This window comes from Miniopterus natalensis, chromosome 15 (assembly GCF_054644295.1).
Source record: "Miniopterus natalensis isolate mMinNat1 chromosome 15, mMinNat1.hap1, whole genome shotgun sequence".
Taxonomy (NCBI): domain Eukaryota; kingdom Metazoa; phylum Chordata; class Mammalia; order Chiroptera; family Miniopteridae; genus Miniopterus; species Miniopterus natalensis.
Genome location: NC_142095.1, coordinates 53,124,483 through 53,145,803, shown reverse-complemented (window position 1 = coordinate 53,145,803; position 21,321 = coordinate 53,124,483). Strand labels below are relative to the sequence as shown.

General features: G+C 41.5%; 1 protein-coding gene across 1 annotated transcript in view; it reads right to left on the bottom strand.

Moving 5' to 3' along the window:
- The window catches only part of GXYLT2 (glucoside xylosyltransferase 2), a 136,782-nt gene that overhangs the window by 24,229 nt on the left and 91,232 nt on the right, over window positions 1–21,321 (bottom strand). Inside the window, exons 4-5 of the mRNA XM_087825139.1 lie at window positions 18,870–19,121; window positions 17,367–17,490 (exon numbers count right to left, since the gene is read on the bottom strand). Coding sequence (XP_087681265.1) covers window positions 17,367–17,490; window positions 18,870–19,121 — 376 coding nt within the window. The remainder of the gene's footprint in view (window positions 1–17,366; window positions 17,491–18,869; window positions 19,122–21,321) is intronic.

Sequence of the window (21,321 nt, the reverse complement as noted above, 5' to 3'; positions counted from 1 at the left end):
AAAAGATAAACAAGATTGATAAACATTTAACCAAACTCATCAAGAAGAAAAAAAGAGAGAATGCGGGAGGGGAAGATGGTGGCACTGTGAGAAGCAGCAGAGAGCCCCAGCTCCCAGCCACGGACTCAATTTACTCCGAAAATCCTACGGAGCCAGCTTGGAAACCCAGAAAAACCTACCCGAGTGGACGGAGTGCAAGTGGGGAGCACTGGAGAGACATCACAGAGTCCAGTAAGGGGGGGGCGTAGGAAGGGGGAGTCTCCCCTGAAGCCTGTGCTGGGCTCCAAGCTCAGAGGCTTGGAGGCTGCAAAGCTCCCTCCCCTCGGGAGTGAGGACCAGCATCCAAAAGTGGGGAGCTCACACCTGAGCGACAAGAGGGGAAGGAGGGCCCCGCACAGGGCAGAGGGACCCAGGGGAGCGCTGAGTCCGCTAAGAGGGGACAGCGCCTTCCTAGGAACAAAGCCTCTAATGGCAGATGGAGCCTTCCTAGGAAATAAAGCTTCTAGTGGCGGCTGTGACTGGTGTCTAATGCCCGGGGTGCTGACCATAGGGAAGGCTGTTCCAAAGTGTGTGGCACCCGAGTGGTAAGGGACCAGAGGAGCCCTCCTGCCCTGAGCCCCTGGTGCCAAGAGGCTGGGATCTGTGACCAGCCCTGAGGGGCTCCGTGGTGGCCTGGGAAGCTGCCCCAGCTTTGCTGAGACCAGGGGTGCAGGGAGCTGGTTGGAGCTGACTTTGGGTCCCCTCCCACTGGGTGCCTTGGTGCGCAGGGTGGCTGAACCTTGCCTGTGTGTTGCTTTGTGCATTTGTGAGTCTGACCACGGAACTGGATCCTGCACTGTGCAGAAAGACCAGCGGAGGCTGGGATTGGGGTCTGCACAGTAGAAGGTCTGAGGGGTGGACCTGGTGCGACCAGCCAACCAGAGCTGAGCAGGGAGGGGTGGAGCCCACCTGCCTTTCCTGCAGCCAAGAGCACTGCCCCCAACAGGAAAGGGGGGGGTACCCTCACTGAAGCCCCAGACACACCAGCAGGGCATAATCCTGAGGAGGAAGGGAGAGCAGCTCACAGGAGGACTTTATAAGAGTAGGATTCTCAGGGACTGTTGTTTGGGAGCTGGAGGAAAAGCTGAAACCCCTGCTGGGGGCTGGGCAGGCAAAGGGTTCACCAGAATGTTTTTTTAATCGAACCCACGGAGCCCAGGCTGCTGAAATGGCCCAGACAAAAAAGGCGACAGGCGGAAATCAATCTGAAGCTGCAGCAGCTCAGAGCCTAGGGACCTAGAATCAGAGGACAGGGTAGGGACTGAGGAGCTGGCGGTGGAGCAGAGACTAACTCCTGCAGAGGAGCGCCTGACAGCGACACCTCAAGGGGAGTGACACCCTGGGCTACACTAGCCACCCTGCACCCTGAAGACTCTACAGGAGACTCTGGAGCAAGACCAGGCAACCACAAGGCTGCAAAATAGCTGACAAGGGGAGGTGGCCCACGGAGAGCCTCGGATCAACCATCTACCTGAGGACACCAGAGCCAAACCTGGACGCCCCTCACATTGGGTGACACACAAGCACCTCCCAGGAGAACGGCAATCAGCCCACAAAACAGTGAGCCGCAGACAACAAGCTGCCCAGAAGAAACCCACCTGATTGACTGCCTTTTTTTCTTCTATTTTTTTGGTTTTTTTGGGTGTGTTTTTGTTTGTGTGTGTATGTGTTTGTTTTTTCTCTTTTTTCTTTAGGAAGAAGAGAAAGGGGAAAAAATTTGTTTTTCCTTCCTTTTAAAATTTTATTATAATTTTTTTTAATTAAAAAAAATTTTTTTAACTGTTTTTCTTTTTTATAAAAGAATTTTGTTTTGCTTAGTTTGTTCTTAGTTTTGTTTATTTGCTTTTTCTTTTATCCTTGCTTCTACTATCAAGACTTTCTTGACATTTCCTGCTTAACGACTGGGTCTTTATCATTATAACCAAGTTTACTGCTTTCCTCTCTAGTTTCCACCAAATCTCTTACCAGACTCCCTCCCTGCCTGGACTATATCTCTCCCTCTCTTCGATCCACTGGAATAACTTTTTTTCTTTTTCTTTTTCTACTTTTCTTTCAATTTTTTGTTATCCTCCCTTCTGTCTTCCTATCTTTTTGTTCAATTGTTAGTTTCTCTTATTCTCTTTATTGTATTTTTGTTTTCTCATTTTCAACTATTATCCTATTCCTATTTTCTCCCTTAATTTTTTGCTGGACCTTCTTTCAGAATCTTTTCTCTGCCTCTGTTACCTACCAGTAGCTTCTCTATTTTTTACATTTTAGTTTATTATTATTTTCTAAATTTTCACCACTATTAACAACAATATACATCTCTCTCTCTAAGTGTCACTTTTTCTCTCTCTCTCTCTTTTTTTTTTTTTTTTTTGCGTGTGTGTGTGTTCTCCCTTCACTCTCCCAGTTCTATTTTCACGTGGGTTGTTTTCATTGTGACTGTCAAGACATTTTATAAGATACCTCTTGTTCCCTGGAAGTTTAGTTGTTTATTGCCCTGCCTTGCCAGCACCAGTACAACAGTTTAAATGATGAGGCTGGGGCTGAGACACAGTCAGCCAACCTGAGAGGAAGGTCCTCCCAAGGACTGATCAACGACAACCTAGACCCAACCACAACAGGAGAACATAAAGAAACCACAAAAGGGACACCCACAAGAGGGACACGCCTAGAGCACAGAGCTCAGAAGTATAAGGGAAACACACCTCTGGGCTCCACTGAACCCACAAGAAAAAATCCATCCCGGAAGACTGAGAGACAGCAAATATATCTAATATATAGATACAAACACTAAGACCTACCAAAATGGGGAGACAAAGAAACAAACCCCCAAATTAAAGAAAAGGAAAAATCACCAGAAAAAGACTTTGATGAGATGGAGGTAAGCAACTTATCAAAAACAGAGTTCAGAGCATTGATGATGAAGTAGTTCAAGAAACTTAAAAGGACACTAGATGATAAGATCAAGGACTTTAGTGAAAACATGAAAAAAGAGATACATAACATAAACAAAATTCAGACAGAGATAAAGAATGCTGTCTCTGATATCAAGAATGCACTAGAAGGAATTAAACACGGTACATGCTTCCACTTGTTTGTATCTTCTTTTTCTTTTCTCAGTGTTTTATAGTTTTCCAAGTATAGGTCTTTTACCTACTTGGTTAAGTTTATTCCTAGGTATGTTAATTTTTGTTACAATAATAAATGAGATTGATCTTTAGTTTCTCTTTCTGAGGCTTTATTATTGGTGTCTAAAAATGCCATTGATATCTGGATGTTATTTTGTATCCTGCTCCTTTGCCTAATTCATTTAGTAAATTGAATAGTTTTATGATGGATTCTTTAAAGTTTTCTATGTAGAATATCATGTCACCTGAAAATAATGACAGTTTTACTTCCTCCTTTCCAATTTGGATCCTTTTATGTTTTCTTCCTGTCTGATGGCTGTGGCGAGGACTTCCAGAACTATGTTGAATAAGAGGGTGAAAGTGGATATTCCTGCCTTGTTCCTGTCTCTACGGGAAACACTTTTAGTGTTTACCCATTGAGTAGGATGTTGGCTGTATATTTGTCATACGGGGCCTTTGTTATGTTGAGTTCTGGTCCCTCTAGCCCCACTTTGCTGAGTTTTTTCAAAAATGGTGTTCTTGTCTAATGTTTTTGCATCTATTGATATGATCAAGTGATTTTTATCCTTCATTTTGTTCATGCGAAACACAATTATTGATATCCAAATATTATTCTGGTCATGGTGTATGATCTTTTTAATGTATTGCTGTATCAGATTTGCTAATATTTTGTTCAGGACTTTAGCACCTATGTTCATCAAGGATATTGGCCTGTCATTTTCTTTCTTTGTAGTGTCTATAACTGGTTTTGGAATTAGGATAAATCTGGCCTCATTAGCAGAGCTTGGAAGTCTTTTCTCCTCTTGAATTTTTTGGAATAGCTTAAGGATGATAGGAATTAATTCTTTGAATGTTTGGTAAACTCGACTGTAAATCCATCATGTCCAAGACTTTTATTTGCTGGGAGTTTTTTATTTCTGCTTCATTTTTATTAACTGTAATTAGTCTATTCAGGTTTTTGCATTCTTCTAGATTCAGTTTTGGAAAATTGTATGTTTTTAGGAATTTCTTCATTTTGCTCCATTTTTCCCATTTGTTGAATTATATTTGTTCATAATATTTTCTTACAGTATTTTGTATTTCTGTGATGTCAGTTGTTACTTCACCTTTTTCATTTCTGATTTTATTTACCTGGGTCCTCTCTCTTTTTTTCTTGATGAGTCTGGTTAAAGGTTCATCAATCTTGTTTAAGTTTTCAAAAGACCAGCTTTTGGGTTTATTGATTTTTTTTTTCTTTTAAGTTCCTATGTTGTTTATTTCTGCTCTGATCTTTATGATTTCCTTCCTTGTACTTACTATGGGCTTTTTCTGTTGTTCTCTCTCTAAGTCTTTTAAGTGTAGAGTTAGATTGTTAACTTGAGCTATTTCTTGTTTCTTGAGGCAGGCCTGTAACACTATAAACTTTTCCACTCAGTACTATTTTCCTGTGTCCCATAGATTTTTCTTTGGTGTGTGTTCATTATAATTTCTTTCCAGATAATTTTTTATTTCTTCCTTGATTTCACATTGGTATACCATTCATTGTTTAATAACATGCTATTTGCTATTTAGCCTCCATGTATCTGAATGATTGTCTTTGTTTGGTTTTGAGGTTTTTTTTAAAAATAGTGATTGAGTTCTAGTTTTATGCCACTGTGACCTGAGAAAATGCTTGATATAATTTCAATCTTCTTGAATTTGTAGAGACTTGTTTTATATCCTAAATGTGGTCTATCCTTGAAAATATTCCTTGTGCACTTGAGAAGAATGTGTATTCTGCTGCTTTGGGATGAAATGTTCTGTAAGTAATATCAATCACATCTAGTGTGCCTTTTAAGGTCTTTGCTTCCTTGTTGATTTTTTGTCTGGAAGATCTATCCATTGATGACATTGGGGCTTTTAAACCCCTACCATGACTGTATTGTGTCAATCTTTCCCTTAAAGTCACCCAAGAGGTTTTTAAAAATATATTTAGGTGCTCTTATATTGGGTGCATATATGTTTATAAGGGTTATATCCTCTTGTTGAATCCATCCCTTTAGTATTGTGTAGAGACTTTCTTTTGTCTCTGATGTCTTTTGTTTTGAAGTCTATTTTGTCACTAATAAGTTTTGCTAGCCTTGCTTTATTTTCGATTCCAGTGCATGGTGTATTTTTCCATCCCTGCTCTTTCAGCCTGTGTGAATCTTTTCATCTGAGGTGGATCTTTTGTAGACAGCATATATATGGGTCATGTTTTCCTATTCATTCAGCTACCATATGTATTTTGATTGGATTATTTATTCCATTTACATTTAAGGTCATTATTGATAGCTACTTATTATTGCCATTTTTTCTTTATACTTATATTCCTTTCTTTCTATATTCTTTTTTTTAAAAAATATGTTTTTATTGATTTCAGAGAGAAAGGGAGGAGAGAGTTAGAAACATCAATGATCAGAGAGTCATTGATTGGCTGTCTCCTACATGCCCCCCTCTGGGGATCGAGCCTGAAACCCAGGCATGTGCCTTTACCAGGAACTGAACAGCGATCTCCTGGATCATAGGTTGGTGTGCAACAGCTGAGCCATGCTGGCTGGGTTCTTCTTCTTCTTAAAGCAGTCCCTTTAGCATTTCTTGCAATGCTTGTTTGGTGGTACTGAACTTCTTTAGCCTTTTTTTTGGTCTGGGAATCTCTTTATATGAAAGGCTTGCTGGATAGAGAAGCTCTGGTGCCAGGTCTTGCTTTTTATTACTCTGTATACTGTATACCTTCTGGTCTGGTGTTTCTGGTCAGAAATCTGTGGACAGCCTTTAGGGAGCTCCCTTATAGGTAACTAATTCTCTCTCTCTTACTGCGTTAAATATTCTCTCGGTCTTTAGCCTTGGCCATTTTAATTATGTGTCTTGGCGTGGGTCTCTTTTGGTTCATTTTTATTTGGACTCTGTGCTTCCTGAACTTGTGTTACTTTTTCTTTCACCAGATTAAAGAAGTTTTCTGTGATTATTTCTTCAAATAGGTTCTTTATCCCCTGCTCACCTTCTTTTTCTTTTGGTACCTCTGTGATGCAAATGTTATGTTTCATGTTGATCCAGAGTTCCCTTAAACTATCCTTGTTCTTTTTAATTCATTTTCTTTTTGTTGCTCTGATTGGTTGGTTTTTTACTACCTTTTATTCCAAATCACTGATTCAATCCTCTAATTCATCCAGCCTACTATTAATTCTTTCAAGTGTACTGTTTTTGTTAATCTTCACCAGAGGATGTTTTCCACTGAGAGTGGAAGAGAGGAGCAGAGTGGTAGGAGACACACACACACACACACACACACACACGGTGGGGGGAGAGGGAGAGAAATGTCTATGTGAGAGAGACATAGCAATTGGTTGCCTCCCACATGTGCCCCAACCATGACCAGGGATTGAACCTGCAACCCAGATATGTGTGCCTGACTGGGAATCTAACCCTCCATCCTTCAGTGTGCTGACCCATGCTATAACCAGTGAGCCACACCAGCCAGGGCTTCTCCAGTGTATTCCTGATGTCAGATATGGTGTTCTTCATTTCTGACTGCTTCTTATTTGGGTTTCCATGTCCTTTTTCACTCTGATGTAGTTCCCATTAAGTTTCTTATAGTTTTCATTAAGTTCCTTATAGTTCCACTAAGTTGTTTAAGCATCCTTTTAACCATTATTTTGAACTTATGTCTGATTTTTTTGCTTGCCTCCATTTCCTTTAGTTTTTTTCTGGAGGTTTTTCCTTTTCTTTCATTTGGGGGTTGTTTCTTTGTCACTCCATATTAACTGTCTCTTGGTGTTTGTTTCTAGTATTAGATAAAACTACTATTACTCCCAGTCTTTGTGTAATGGCCTTATGTAGTAAGTGTCCTGTGGGACCAGATGGTACAGTCTTCTTGATCTCCTTATCTGGATGCTCTAGAAATGTCCCTTGTGTGGGCTATGTTGGGTCCTCTTGTAATTGGATCTTGATTGCTGTTGGCCTGTTCATGGGTGGGATAGACTTTCAGGCTGGTTAGCTTAGGTTCAACCTGACCATGGCATGCAAGCTGCTGTGCAGGTGTGGTTTTGAGATGTTTTATTGGGCTCAGTGGTACAATCCAGATTACCTATGCTCTGTGTTCCAAGGATATTTCTTGTGTGTTATGTGCACCCCCTGTGTAGTGCCTTGATGAATGCTGTTGGAGCTTTGGTGCATAGAGTTAACCCTTCAGGCTGTGTGGCTATAAGGATAAACCTCGATCACCATGTATGAGATGTTGTGCAGGGGCTGCCCCCCAAGGCGGAAATGTTTCTTGCATGATCTGGTGTCTGTCAAACTCTTCCTTTGGGTGTGTCATTTGTGTGGCTGTTGCATCAAGCTCTGGTGTGGTCTGAAGCCCACCAGTAGTTGTGTTGGTTCTGGGTCTACTTGGGTGGGGTTTAGCTACAGGTCACTGTCAGACATTGTGTGTAGCCAGTTTGAGGCTACCTGTTGGGAGCTTTTGTGCTGTTCACTGTTTGTGTCTGCATTTACTGGACCTGGTGTGTGTGGGATGGGCCAATCTGTATAAATGGGTCAGGTTCTTGGAGCTCTGAGCTGCTGTCAGATCAATAAGAGGCCAAGGCTCCCTGAAGTTAGAGTCCACCTGTCAGCTCCTCTACTCCCCCTTGATGTCACATGGGCTTCTTTCGGAGTCTTATGCAGATAGGCTGTAGATTGGGCCCAAGCCTGTCATGTCCCAACGACCTTTGCACAGGGCTCAGGCTCAGTGGATCTGGTGACCAGGTTGGGTAGACAGAGTTAGTGGGTCCCCTAGTTTGGGACAGTATGGTCTAGCACTCAACGGAGAGAACGTTATAACTATTCCTGAGCCATACCATTCAGATCCTCCAACTCTATCTCCCCCAGTAGGAGCACACTGTATGTCCAGTATGGGTGTAACCAGCTGTCCTCACTGCAGGAGAAAGCTCAGCAGACAGGACAGATTCACTGGGACTTGGGCAAACAGATCAAGAAAGCCTTCTGTTGAGGTGATATCAACAGTGCCATAGGAGCAAGGTGAGCTGTATTCCTTTTAATTCTGTAACTATTCCTGCTCAAGCCCTGGACTGGATCTGCTGAGGTAGATGCACTCTGAATGTCCCAGGTCTGTGCAGAGTTTCCTTCCCCCTCAAAACTGAGCCTAGCAGGATGAGGCTTGGCCTTCTCTTCTCCTTTCCCCAATGCAGGAATTGCAGGAACAGATCAGGGCAGCCCTCCACTTGGAGTGGTGTTGGCCCTCGGGAAGGGAGAGAGTTGCTTGCTTCCTTCTACCTCTGCAGATCACTGCCAGGATCCCTGATGGAGGGATCCAAGAAGGTTGTGTCAAATGTCCCAATTCTGAGTTGCGCCCTTTTCCCCCTGCAGATATGTGTTCAGCAGGATGGGGCCAGGAGGATTTGGGAATGCAAATCTAATCTGCCCTTTTGTTGGGGTGGCTTGGCCCTTGATCTTCAAGAGGGGAGCTAGCTACTCAACTTCTAACTCAGTGGTAACCCACCAGTGACCCTGAAGGGAGGCTCCAAGGGGGTTGCACCAAATGTCCCAGTTCTGAGTTGTGTCCCCTTTCCCCTGCAAGGCTGCACCTGCAGGAATGTGCCCATGGGGCTTGGAGAAACAGATCAAGGCTACCCCCTCCACTTGTGGTGGAACCAGCCCTTGGGAGGGGAGAGAGCTGCTTGCCTCCTTCTATCTCTGGAACACACTGCCAGAGGCGCTGATGGAAGGGTCCATGGGGGTCAAACCAAATGTCCTATTTCTGAGTTGCACTTCTTTCCCCTGTGAAATTGCACTTGACAGGCTAGTGCCAGTATATTTTGGGAATGCAAATCCAGGAAGTCATTTGTTGGGGGTGGTGCAGGGCCATGGCAGGGGTGCCAGTGCATGCCTCCTTCTAGCTTAGCAGCTGCCTGAGACCCTGACAAGAGACCCTTCTGTTAGGGGTGGCACCTGCCTAACATGTGGGAATGGGAAAAGATTGGCCCTTGTTCCAAAGCCACTCAGTTCAATGATGGTCTAAGAATCTGTCTAAAATCTCTCCAGAAAAAAGCACACTTCAGGTCCCTGTTAGGTGCAGCCAACAGTCCTGCATGCTGGACTCGAACTTGGTAGGTTGTGTCACCAGTATTTGGAAGATAGAGTTAGTGCACATTCTCCAGCTTGTGTTGTGAGTGGAAGTGCTGGACACTGGGAGATGGCACCTGAAGGTGATGTGGATGTTGGCTCAGGATTGGGCTCTCAGAAGCCTACCTTTCAGTTCTCCAGTTATGAAGACTCAGATCTTCTCTTTATGGCTTCTGTATGCCCTGTCTCCTTTCCTCTACCAGAGCCCTGGGAGAGTGTCTAAGAGCAAGTTCCTGTGTGTTAGCCCTTAAGGAGATCACCCAGGATTCAAGAAGACTCCCTCTTCTTTCCAGTGGACAATATCCCCACTTATTTTTTCTGCCAAATTCTATGCAGGATCCCTTCTGATTCCTAGTTCTTTGGTTTGGGGCTCCTGGTGTGGGATTGAGACCCCACTTTCCTCAGGGGGGAAAATTTCAGCTGCAATATTTCCCTGGCTTCCTAGCTGCTGCCCCTGGGTGCAGGGATCAGGCCTCTCCACATCTCTGCCCTTCTTACCAGTCTGTGTAGCTTCTTTTTTCAAACCCTTGGATATAATACTTCTGTTCAGGTGCCCTGTTGTTTATTCAGGTTGATTGCTCTAAATTTTGGCTGTAATTCTGGTTTGGCACCAGGAGGAGGTGTGTGTTGCTTTCTCCTACTCCACAGCCATCTTGGACTCCTACCATATGTCTTTTTATTTTTTAAAATATGTCTTTATTGATTTCAGAGAGAGGAAAGGAAAGGGGGAGAGAGAGAGAGAGAGAGAGGGAGAGAGAGGGAAACATTAATGATGGGAGAGTCATTGATCAGCCACCTCCTGCACGCCCCCACTGGGGATCGAGCCCAAAGTCTGAGCATGTGCACTGACCAGGAAGCAAACATCGATCTTCTGGATCCTAGGTCAATGCTCAACTGCTGAGCCACACTGGCTGGGCCCACCCAGTGTCTTTTGATTGGAGTGTTTAATCCTCCTACAGTTAAGGTTATTATTGATAGGTACCTATTTACTGCCACTTTCCTTTATACCCATGTTCTTCTCTTTTGATTTCTTCTTCATCAAGCAGTCCCTTTAACATTCCTTGCAATGTTGGCTTTGCTGTATTAGCCTTTTTTTTTTTTTTTTTTGTCTTGGAAGCTCACTATTTTACCTTCCATTTTAAATGCTAGCCTTGCTGGACAGAGTTGTCTTTGTTTCAGGTCTTTGCTTTTCATGACTGTGAGTACTTCATGCCATTCCTTTCTGGCCTGAAGTTTTTTGTTGAGAAATCTGCTGACAGCCTAATGGGGACTCCCTTTTAGGCAACTTTCTGTCTCTCTCTTGCTGCCTTTAATATTCTCTCTTTGTCTTTAACCTTTGCCATCTTAATTATGATGTATTTTGGTATGAGTCTCTTTGGATTCATCTTTTTTGGGGGGATGATTAATAGAGTCATTGTTAAGATTTACAGCTACAAACAAAACTGCTTTGCTTCAGATCACAACTGACTGGCTTGGTAACAATTATTCATTATGGGATAAAAGAGGAACTTCTTGAAAAACAGCAATTTATTCTGAGAAGTTCATGTATTTTGCTTCAAAGAGACTCTTTGAATATAGCTTTAGCAAAACAATCCTAACATGCTGAGGATGCACAGGGAGAGTTTTTGAGGCTGTTTACCATTTAAGTAGGGGATATGGGACCGGAAGAAATGTTGAGATATCTTAAGTTAGAAATTCTTAATCTTTGGGTTCATCTTGATTGGGACTCTATGTGCTTCCTGAACTTGTGTGACATTTTCCTTTCCCTGTTTAAGGAAGTTTTCTGTCAATATTTTGTCAAACAGGTTCTCTATTTATTGCTCACTTTCTTCTCCTATTGGTACCCCTATGGTAGGGATGTTGTTACATTTTTCATTGTCCCAAAGTTCCCTTAAACAGTCCTCCTGCTTTTTAATCCTTTTTTAATTTTTGTTGCTCTAATTGGGTGTTTTTTCCTACCTTGTTCCAAATGTTTGATTTTATCCTCTGCTTCATCCAACCTACTTTTAATTCCTTCCCATATATTCTTGATGTCAGCTATGGTATTCTTCATTTCTGACTGGTTCTTATTCATGGTTTCTATTTCATTTTTCATGCTGTTGTCATTCCCACTAAGTTCCTTGTAATTCTAAGTTCCTTGAGCACCCTTATAACCATTACTTTGAACTGTATATCTGATAAATTGCTTTCCTCTGTTTCTTTTGCCTCTTTTTCTGGAAATTCCACCTGGTCTTTCATTTGGGGCCTGTTTCTTTGTTTCCCCATTTTGGCTGTCTCTTTGTATTTGTTTCTATGAATTAGATAGAACTGCCATGACTTCCAGTCTTCCTGGGGTGGACTTATGTAATAGGTGTCTTGTGGGGCCCAGTGGCACAGTCTCCTTGATCTCCTGAGTTGGATGCTCTAGAGATGTCCCTTGTGTAGATTTTGTGGGTCCTCCTGCTGTAATTGAGTTTGGATTTCTGTTGGCCCGGTCCTGTGTGGGATCAACTCTCAGTCTGGCTGACTGTGAGGCTCAGCTCCAACCATGTCATGCAAGTTGTTGTACAGGTGACAGGCAAGCCAGCTGTTCCCAGTGGTGGCCAGCCAGGAAGAATCCACATCTCTCCCAGCACAGGATCCCAGACAAAGACTTTAAAACAATAGTTCTGTAAAATATTTAATTATTTTCTTGTCTTACATTCTCTTTATTACTACTTTTATTGTGAACATCTTGGCCACTGCTGCTGCTGCCACTGCCACGCTGCTGTGTGCAATCTCAGGAGACTTCTCTCCCCTCAGCACTCCCCCGCCTTTCTACAGTGTGGTGCACTGTGGACCCTGGCCTGGAATTGTCTTGGCCCCACTTCCTGTAAGCTGTCCCCAGTTTCAGGGTCAGGCCTAGCAGTGCTCAGGACCCTATGTTTTTGTCACTACATCCATTACCCTAGAATGAATGGTTTAAATTTCCAAATCCCTGAAGCCTGAAACTACTACAATTCATATTAAAATATCTTTTCACGTCAACCTCTCTTTCAACCCTGTGTCTTGGCCATCTTTCTCTCTATTTTACATAAAGAATCTCTTCATTAAAGAGAACAAACTGCTGGTTGCCAGAGAGGAGGAGTGTTGGAGAGAAGCTGGGTGAAAAGGTGAAGGGATTAAAAAGTACAAATTTGCAGTTATAAAATGTTCCAAGGATGTAGGAATATAGTCAACTATATTGCAATAATGATGCCTGGTGCCAGGTGGATACTAGACTGATAAGGGTAATCAGTTTGTAAGTTATATATATGTCTAATCACCATGTTGTATGCCTGAAACTAATATTATGTCAACTGTAATTGTAAAAATAAATAAAATAAAAAGAAACTCATCATTAACTTCATTAACTGATCATCTATGGTTCTGAAATCCCTTTGTGATCCTTTTAGGAGTCTACTTTTATTTCCAGAGCCTCCCAACTACTTACAAAGTACTGTATGAATTAACTGTCTCTTATACTTCTGATTATTTCACACCCTTGGGGTTTCTAAGCTTATGGAATAGATTATGCCTCATTATTTTAACTTCACAGTGAAGCAGGCTTGCTGCTCAGTTACTACACTGTATCAACAGAACAGAGGCTATTTGATTGCATTATTAATGGTTTTTTGTTTGTTTAGTTTTGTTAATATCTAATTCTGGAACTGAGCTTTCCCAGCCTCCTCATCTTCCATTTTCGAGAATGCACCTTGTTTCAGAAAAGATAATTAATTCTTCAAAGAAGATTTACTTTCTGATCACACAATCTAAAGCTCTCCTCTCCCTCCAGCTTTGAAATCTCTTTCTCAACCCCTCTTTTGTTTCCTTCATAGCATTTATCACAATTTGTGATTTTGAATGAGTTTTTGTTTTTCTTTGGAAGTCTATCTCTTCCAATAAAAAGTAGGTTTCATGATAACAACACTGTCTCTTCTGTCTGCTGCCATATCCCTAGTGCCTAACCATGTGGCTGGTGCATAGTAGGTGCTCAAAAAACCTGCTGAAGGAATGAGTGAATGAAACCTTATACCTTCCTCTGCCATCTGTATCTTTCTCCTTTCTTCCTTTCCTTTCACTTTCCTTGCTGTGGTCTTTCTTTTCCATATACTTCCTTCTTTCACTCCACTATTTTGATTCCATTCATTCAACCAACCAACCAACAGTTCTGAGGACCAACTCCATTTAAGGCATTCAGCTTTGTGCTGTGAAAGACACAATCTTTTCTCATGAGGACCTTTCAATCTTCGCTCTTGTGTTTTATATCAGAGCTCATGAACTTCCCAGAGTCCCAAAACAATGCCTTGTTACCAGTTTCCTCAAATAGTCCTGATACCAATAATTGAGCCAACAATATCATGACTGCCAACTGCTGGGTGCTTTTGGTGCAGTGAGTATAAGTGCTGTTGCACACTCAAGTGCAGAGCTCCAGTGATTACTGGCAGGATAAAAACGAGGTCTTGACAGGGCCACTGAAGAGACATGTTCAACATGCCTGTGTGTCCTGTTCACCATGGCCCCAGTAAATTCTCCTAACTCCCTAGTATCATATTGAACTTATAATCTATATATATCCCATGAGCATTTCAGCTCTTTTCTCTCCCTATGGGCAGAACCCTACTGTTTCTATCCTGGTTGGATGCCCTGCTTTGTCATCTATCTTGGCTGATTTCATTTCCTTACCTGATCACAGTCCATTTTTCTAAAAATTGCCCCAAAGCAGAGACAGACCTAGGTGGTCATGTTTGAGAGACAAAAATGCCACATAACCTTGCTCCTTTGGCCCTTGATGGCCAGATCAAGAGTAATATCCCTATCCAAAGAGAACTGATTCAAAGTTAGGCTGAGAATCAACTCAGAGGCTGAGTCAGACCAATCTTTCTCTCTACCTTTGTCTCTCTCTCTCTCTCTTTCTCATTCTCTGTCTCCAAAAATTTGAATTAGAAAACAGGAAACAGCATCATTGGTTTGGGTTTATAAGATTGTTCAAGACAACTTTAGGGTTGGGCCATGTGCAAACAGAGAATGCTTTCTAAAAGGTAAAATGGAATCAGATGGGCATGAAAAGAAGGAAAATGAGAGAGACCATGAGGGATGAAGAAATCAGCTTTGGTCCTTAGCAGCTTCCCAGAGCTTATTCTCATGAGGACTGGCATGATAGGATCAACATGTTCATAGGTCTGCTCTTGGACCCTTACTTAGCTGGCCTGAGTGAAGTTTTTTTCCGTGCAAACTTGGGGCATTAAGCCAAGCACATCTTTCTACAGAGAGTTCTCTTTTTGTCCTTGTCAAATTTATCCTTTCTGTAGAATTCTGCTCTTGAACTCACATTTACCTGTAAAGATGTGAGCTCAGTCTTCCACCCCTTGAAGAAACTGCCATAGCTCACCTGCCAGGAAATGTCCTGTGGGCTGACATACATGCATGCCCTCCACGGGTTTCAGCTATCTCCTCCTCTTGAGTCAGTACCCACCCACAGGCATGTATCCAATTATAGAAAAAATTTAAAAACACTTTTTTAGCTAATGTCTTTTAAACACATTATAAAAGTGGTATTATTGGTTATTGGAGGTGATAATAATAACATTCTAGATATAAACTCCGTTTTGAGTGCACTGCTTCCCCTGTGGAACCCAAAAGACCATAACAATATGCATGTTTATCTCCTGTGTCAAGGCCAATCTTTCCTCCCTCTCTCCTTGCCAGGGACAGAGGTGAAAAATCTTTTTTTAAATGTAGTTTGTTCAAGTTTATAGAAAGTGCTCACAACCAATATAAACAAAGATAAACCTTTCAGTGTGATGGATATCACTGGATTTCAGTTCAAAGACCTCATGTTTAATAAAGGACTTGAATAAAGTATGAAATAGGAGATTGAATGCAGGCAATGCCAAAACAATAATCGAGGAGTTACCTAACAGTCATCTAAAGCTAGGAAACTTTACTTGCTATTACTCAGAACTGGGATTTAGTACAATTTCATAATTATTTTATAATATTCCTGTACTCAACAGATCTAAGGGGGGGTGAGAAAGTCATTATGCTCAGCTGGTTTTCAGCCCAAATGAAAGACAAGAAGGTATATAGGGAATAGATGGCAATGGAAAAAGATAATAAAATAAAATAAAGGAAAAGATAAAATAAAGACAAGGGGCTCATAGGTAATTGCAAAGCTGCTATGACTCCCTTTGAGTATTATTTATTTACTAATCACATCTTCAAATAATCTGCAGTAAGCTAAGAGGATATCTGGGGAGGCAACTCTGCAAATGTTTTAAATTCCTCATTTCAGGAATACAAACAGATTAGGCTTATGGAAGATAGTTTTAGCCACTCAACAGAAAGGAAAATGCAATATTTAAAGGATAGAAATAATGCAGCAGAGAAATACATTGTGGTATATCTTCCCTTTCCAAAAACTCCTTTTCTCCCCCAAATACATAGGGGTGGAGTTAGAGCGACCAGGGTGTGAGCCCAGGCTCCAGCAATCATTAGCTGTTATACAAATTAACTTTCACTTGGTAGCTTTGTCTTTATATTCTCAGGGTTGTTGTGAGGATTAAATAAGATAATGCTTAGAACCAGCACCTGGCGCTTAGTAATGATAGATGTCAGCCATTATTCCTAAGCTCCATGCTCTTGACCTAACTGACCTGTGCTGGAACCAACAGATTTCTCCCCTGGGGCTTTGGAATTGGGACAAAGTTAGTCTTTCTATGGGGAAAGTTAGTCTTTCCATGGGGCTGGGGAGTCTGAAACCTCGGTACTTTGCTTTGAGGTCTGAGAAGCAGAGAATGAGTCTTCAAAGAGAGGAATAACCAGCCTCAGTGGGAGAAAGTCCAACCTACGTTTCCATCATTTCCCTTTCTTGCCTGCTGGCCTGTCTGCCCTTAGTTTCCTTGGGACCCCGGCTTGTTTTAAGAAACATATCCTTTTTATTTAGACTAATTTCAGGGGTCTTTTATTTGCAGTTAAGACTCTTAACCAATACATCTACACCTAGAAAAAAAGATGAAATGTGCTGGACAAGAAAAGGCAGAAAGTGCAGACTTGAAAATCCATGTTACTATCAGAGTGGAACAGATTGAAACGTCTTAAATGGATGGCAGCATCTTCCCTTTGTCTAATGAATGAGTATTGGGCATCTTTCCAAGGAAATCCATATCAAACTGCTCCCCCACGCACCCAGGAATTGATCCTTTTTGATCCAAAGACATATGAGATTAGGTTTTATTTCAGGGTTTTGTTAAAGAAAATAAAGGTATATAGCAGGTGCATCCAAGTTGATTTACAACTACAGGCAGAAGTCCTTATAGACAGAGGAGTCTCTACTACAGAATTTTTTAAAGAGAATGGAAAGGCCAGAGTAGGTTGGGGTAAGAATCCCTTTTCTCCCCAAAGATCTTTCTTAAGGAGAAAATATAGTTTTGATTTTAATGACATTAAATAAGGTTTTAGCAAGAAAGGGAAAAAAATGAAGTTTTGTTAGCTTTAGGTGTCGAAATAAAAACAGACCAAAAATGTTTGTCTCCCTCCCTCCCCCGACTCCACAACATCATTGACATAACAATATAAGAAGAATTTCTTTTGTCTCAAATGAAAAAAAAAAAGAAGAAAAAAGAGGGATTTGGGAATCTGAGTCCTTATTTAGGCTCTTTTACCCTTAAATCACTTCACTTTAAGGATCTCAATAATCAGTTCCTTTCTATCTAGAAATTGTTCAGGCTAGGAGCCCCTCGTGCCTAGATTATAATATTTTCATTTAGTTCTGTGCCTCCCATTAATTTTGACTGTACTTCTCAGAAGAATCATGCTGGTAAAATTTAAGAGATTTTCGAAAAATGGAGTCCGGCATTGGAGGTTTCATCATTTGGCCTTGTGTCAGCAGTGCAAGGACCTCCTCCTCCTCAGAGAGACCCCAGGGGTGCATGAAAGGCTGCACCTCCCGCAGGGGGTCGGGGCGGGGGGAGGGGGGGGGATGCAGGCACAACTCTGGCTTCCTCAATAGCAGCCCTGGCTGGAATGTGCTCACCTGGCTAGTGTGAGATGGGCATAGTCCTCTACAAATGACATTCTGGTAAAACCACCTACCTGGGTTGAAGTAAAAAATAATATTTAATAAATCTTGGTCTCCCCACGTGATGGCATTCTTGTACTTCTGGTACAGAGGGTGCAACATGTCCTCCCAAGCTAAACCTGTTGGGATCATGCTGTTCTGGAAAAGAGAAAACCATCAGAACAGCTGAAGCAAAGTAAATCCACCTTGTCCACTGAGAAACAACGTAGAGGGACTGGTCCCCGCTCCCCTCAAAAAACAAATAGAGGACGGGCCATGCTGACCTCAAGGCATAGGACAAAGAAAAACTAGGGCTGTAGGTTGTAGAGTTTTAAATGTGCACATGAATACTAGATGAACCAGGAACTGATAACTGGGACATAATTTCTACTTAGAAAATCATGCCCCAAATTGAACCTCTTTCTAATGCTAAATTCTTGCCTCTGAAGTGAAGGAACAAAATAGGAATAACAGAATTGTGGCATTGTAAGAAAAAACACCTTTCTTTTGTCTTAAAATAATCATTTAATTTAAAAATAAAAGCAACACATTCACAGGCTAAATATTCAAACACCATACGAAGATCTAAAATACAGTAAAAATACTTTTCCTCCAGCCTCCTACAATCCCCATTCCCACTTTCCCTAGAAATACCCACAGTTAACAATGAATGGTATCTAAGGCATTGTTCTGGAAATTTCTAAGGCATAAAAGGGGTCACACACTACAATATCATGCTTTGTTGTATTTTAATTTTTCACTTAATATTGTTTAGAGATCTTATTTGTCTCACTTACAGATTTGCCTAATACTTTTTAATAGGAGGATCATTTTTTTGACTACTTCTCTACTGATGTTCATTTAGGATCTTTCCAATTATTTGCTAGGATAAAAGATGAGGGCATGTATAGTCTTGTACAAATATCTCTGTATACTTATGTAAATATACCCCTAGGGTAATTCAAAGACCTTTTCCAGTGGTTTCTGAAGCATTGGATATACATAGAGTTCAAACATTATGATATTCAGAAATGCAACACAATAGTCCTGAATAGCAAGTCTGCTGAAGCTTTAAATTCAATAATCACAGTGGCTTTTCCTGAACAACTATTCTATAGCTCTCCAAACACTTTTCCCTGGCTCCTTCCATCCTCACCTGTAAGTCACCTACTTCTAAAATCAGCACACTGACTCTCTGGCAAAGACAAGATTCCAATTTTTTTTCCTTCTTTTTCTTCTTTTTTTGCTTTTTGTTTATTTTTGTTTAAAATATTACAGATGTCCCTTTTTCTTCCCAATGACCCGCTCCACCCTGTCCCCTCCCTCTCCCCAGTCCTCTCCCCACCATTGTCCGTGTCCTTGGGTTGTGCATATGTGCAGATAAGTTCTTTGGTTACTCTCTCCCCCTCCACCCACCTGACCCCTCTGTCCCTCTGATATTCATCAGTCTGGATCCATGCTTCCATGTCATTGAATCTATTCTGTTCATCAGTTTAAAATTCCAATTTTTAAACAAGAAAATTTAAATTCTTCCTTACCTTGAACTGGGCACTTCTTATACGAGTTAAATTCATTAGCATGACTCCTGAATTAACTCCTGCAGAGCCATAGAAAGGGTGTTGAGCAAAGCGGCTGTACCAGCCAATCTTGGGGATTTCATGCTCTGGGGCCATGGCTGCAAGCTGGGTGGAATTAAACTGCCTCAGAAGCTTCCAGATGTCATCAACAGGCCTCAGAAAGAGAACGTCAGTGTCCACGTAGAGAAGTGAGTCCACATCCTTTAAAATCACCTTTGTGTGTAATGGGGGGGGGGGGCGGGGGAGAAACACAAGTCAGAAACAAAGGAAGTGGCCTGATTTCAATGAGAAAGGGTATCACTCAGCTCCCATTCCTCTGATCTGGGCTCATAGTAACCTGGGCTTATGGCCCAAGGCCCCACCTGGACTCACAAGCTTGAGAAAAGATATCAACCGGTGGTGGTGGTTAAGCTCTGACCTTTACACAAGGGAATGTTTTTTAAATGGCCCCCGGTTCCGGGAAGGGAAACTTAAGATGGTGCCTAAGATGCGCTTTCACAAGACCATTAAAACAGCTCATCCCCCTCCAGCCAAGGAGGAGATGGTTTTTTGCTTTAAATCCTGCTAGTGTAGGGACTAGGGACGGGGGACGCCGATTTGGGTGCGGTGCCCTGTCTTCCGCTAGCACAATAAACTTTGCTCCTGCATTTGACTCTGAGTGAGGCCTTCTTTGTCGTTCTTGGCGTTAAGCTATAACACCTCCATCTCTTTCAACTTAAGTGGTAAATGTCAATTGGGGTAGAGACTGATCTAGATGGGCCCAATTTCAGAACCACGGATTATATTTGGTAAGGACTGAACTTTCAAAGGAATGAAAACCAGTACATTACTGTGGCTCTGTCATCTTCCATCCTCCAAAGAGGCCTTGTTTTTCTCTCTGAGTTTTTTCTTGGAACGGTTATGTTGGCATCACACAACTCAGTGAACAATCTCGAAACCAGCTCCTGCCAGGCTTTTGAGTAAATACTCTGCCTCTGGGTCATTTTTTTCTGGTGTTGATGGGTATGGCTCTGCATCTTTTTGAAATGATATTTTGAGCTAGGGTTTAGAGTTGGGAATAAGCAAATCAAGTCATTAGTCAGCTTTGTTTGAAGATCAGGGACTGGCAAACTTTTCCTTAAAGGGTCAGAGAGTAAATATTTTAGGCTTCTTTGCAGCTCCACCATTGCAGCATGAGAGCTCCATTGACAATGCCTAAACACGCAAGCATGGCTGTGCTCTAATAAAACCTTAGTCAGAGACACTAAAATTTGAATTTTACATAATTTTCAAATGTCACAAAATTTTCTTTTGAAATTTTCGACATGTGAAATGTAAAAGCCATTCTTGGCTCGTGGGCTGTGATTTGTCAACCTCTGTTGTAGGTCGTTTAAGCAAAACACTTAGTAAATGGGTTCTCCTGTGCTAACTGCTTAACTTACCGGAGTTTTGCCTTGGGGTTGGAGACTACAAAGCTTTAGTTAGCAATAGTGTTATTTGCTTCATTTTGCTATTGCTCCCCAAACTTAGTGGTTGATTAAATCAAGGAAGGATCCGAATCCTTATGTATCCCTGGCCTAACATCATTCTAACACCATAATTACACTTGTTATGGACAGAATGTCTGTCTTTCCAAAATTTATAGGTTAAAGCCCTAGCCCCCCAATGCCATGATATTTAGAGATGGGACCTTTGGGAAGTAATTAGGGTTAGATGAGGTCATGAAGGTAAAGCCCTTGTGATGGGATCATGACCTTATAAGAGACAGCTGTTCCAAGAATAAAAACTGAGAGAGAAAGATAAGTGGCCTTATTGGAGGATGGAAAAAAACAGAGCCACAGCAATTTGCTGCTGTTTTCATTTCTTTGAAAGTTCAACCCTTACCAGAGAGCTTGTTCTATCTCTATGTGAAGACACAAGAAGGCAGCCTTCTGTAAGCAAAAAAGAGAGCTCTCATCAGACCCCAACCATGCTGGCACCCAGGTTTCAGACTTCCAGGCTCCAGAACTATGAAAAAATAAATTTCTGCTGTTTAAGCCACCAGTCTATGTTATGACAATTTTTTTGTGACAAGCTGATGAAGACAATACTTCATTGGGATCCCCATATTTAAAATTTATGATCATGCTACTTACTATATGATACAGGTTTCACAGAGGTTTCATTCTCGAATTCCAAAGCTTACATGATTAACCACAGGATTTATCTTTCTCATGACTAGAGAAAGAGATTTTACAAACTAATAAAATAAAATGAAAAATAGCCATCATTTACCATTTCATAAAAGGTTATTTTTACATCCATCTTAACAACTTGAAAATCCTAATTTCACAATTAGGAAAATGCTTTAACTGAATACACAAACTTAGAAAAGTTCTGTAGATTATTTTTATTTTTCCCTCTTATTTTGCCATAGAATGGTAAAAACTTTGCC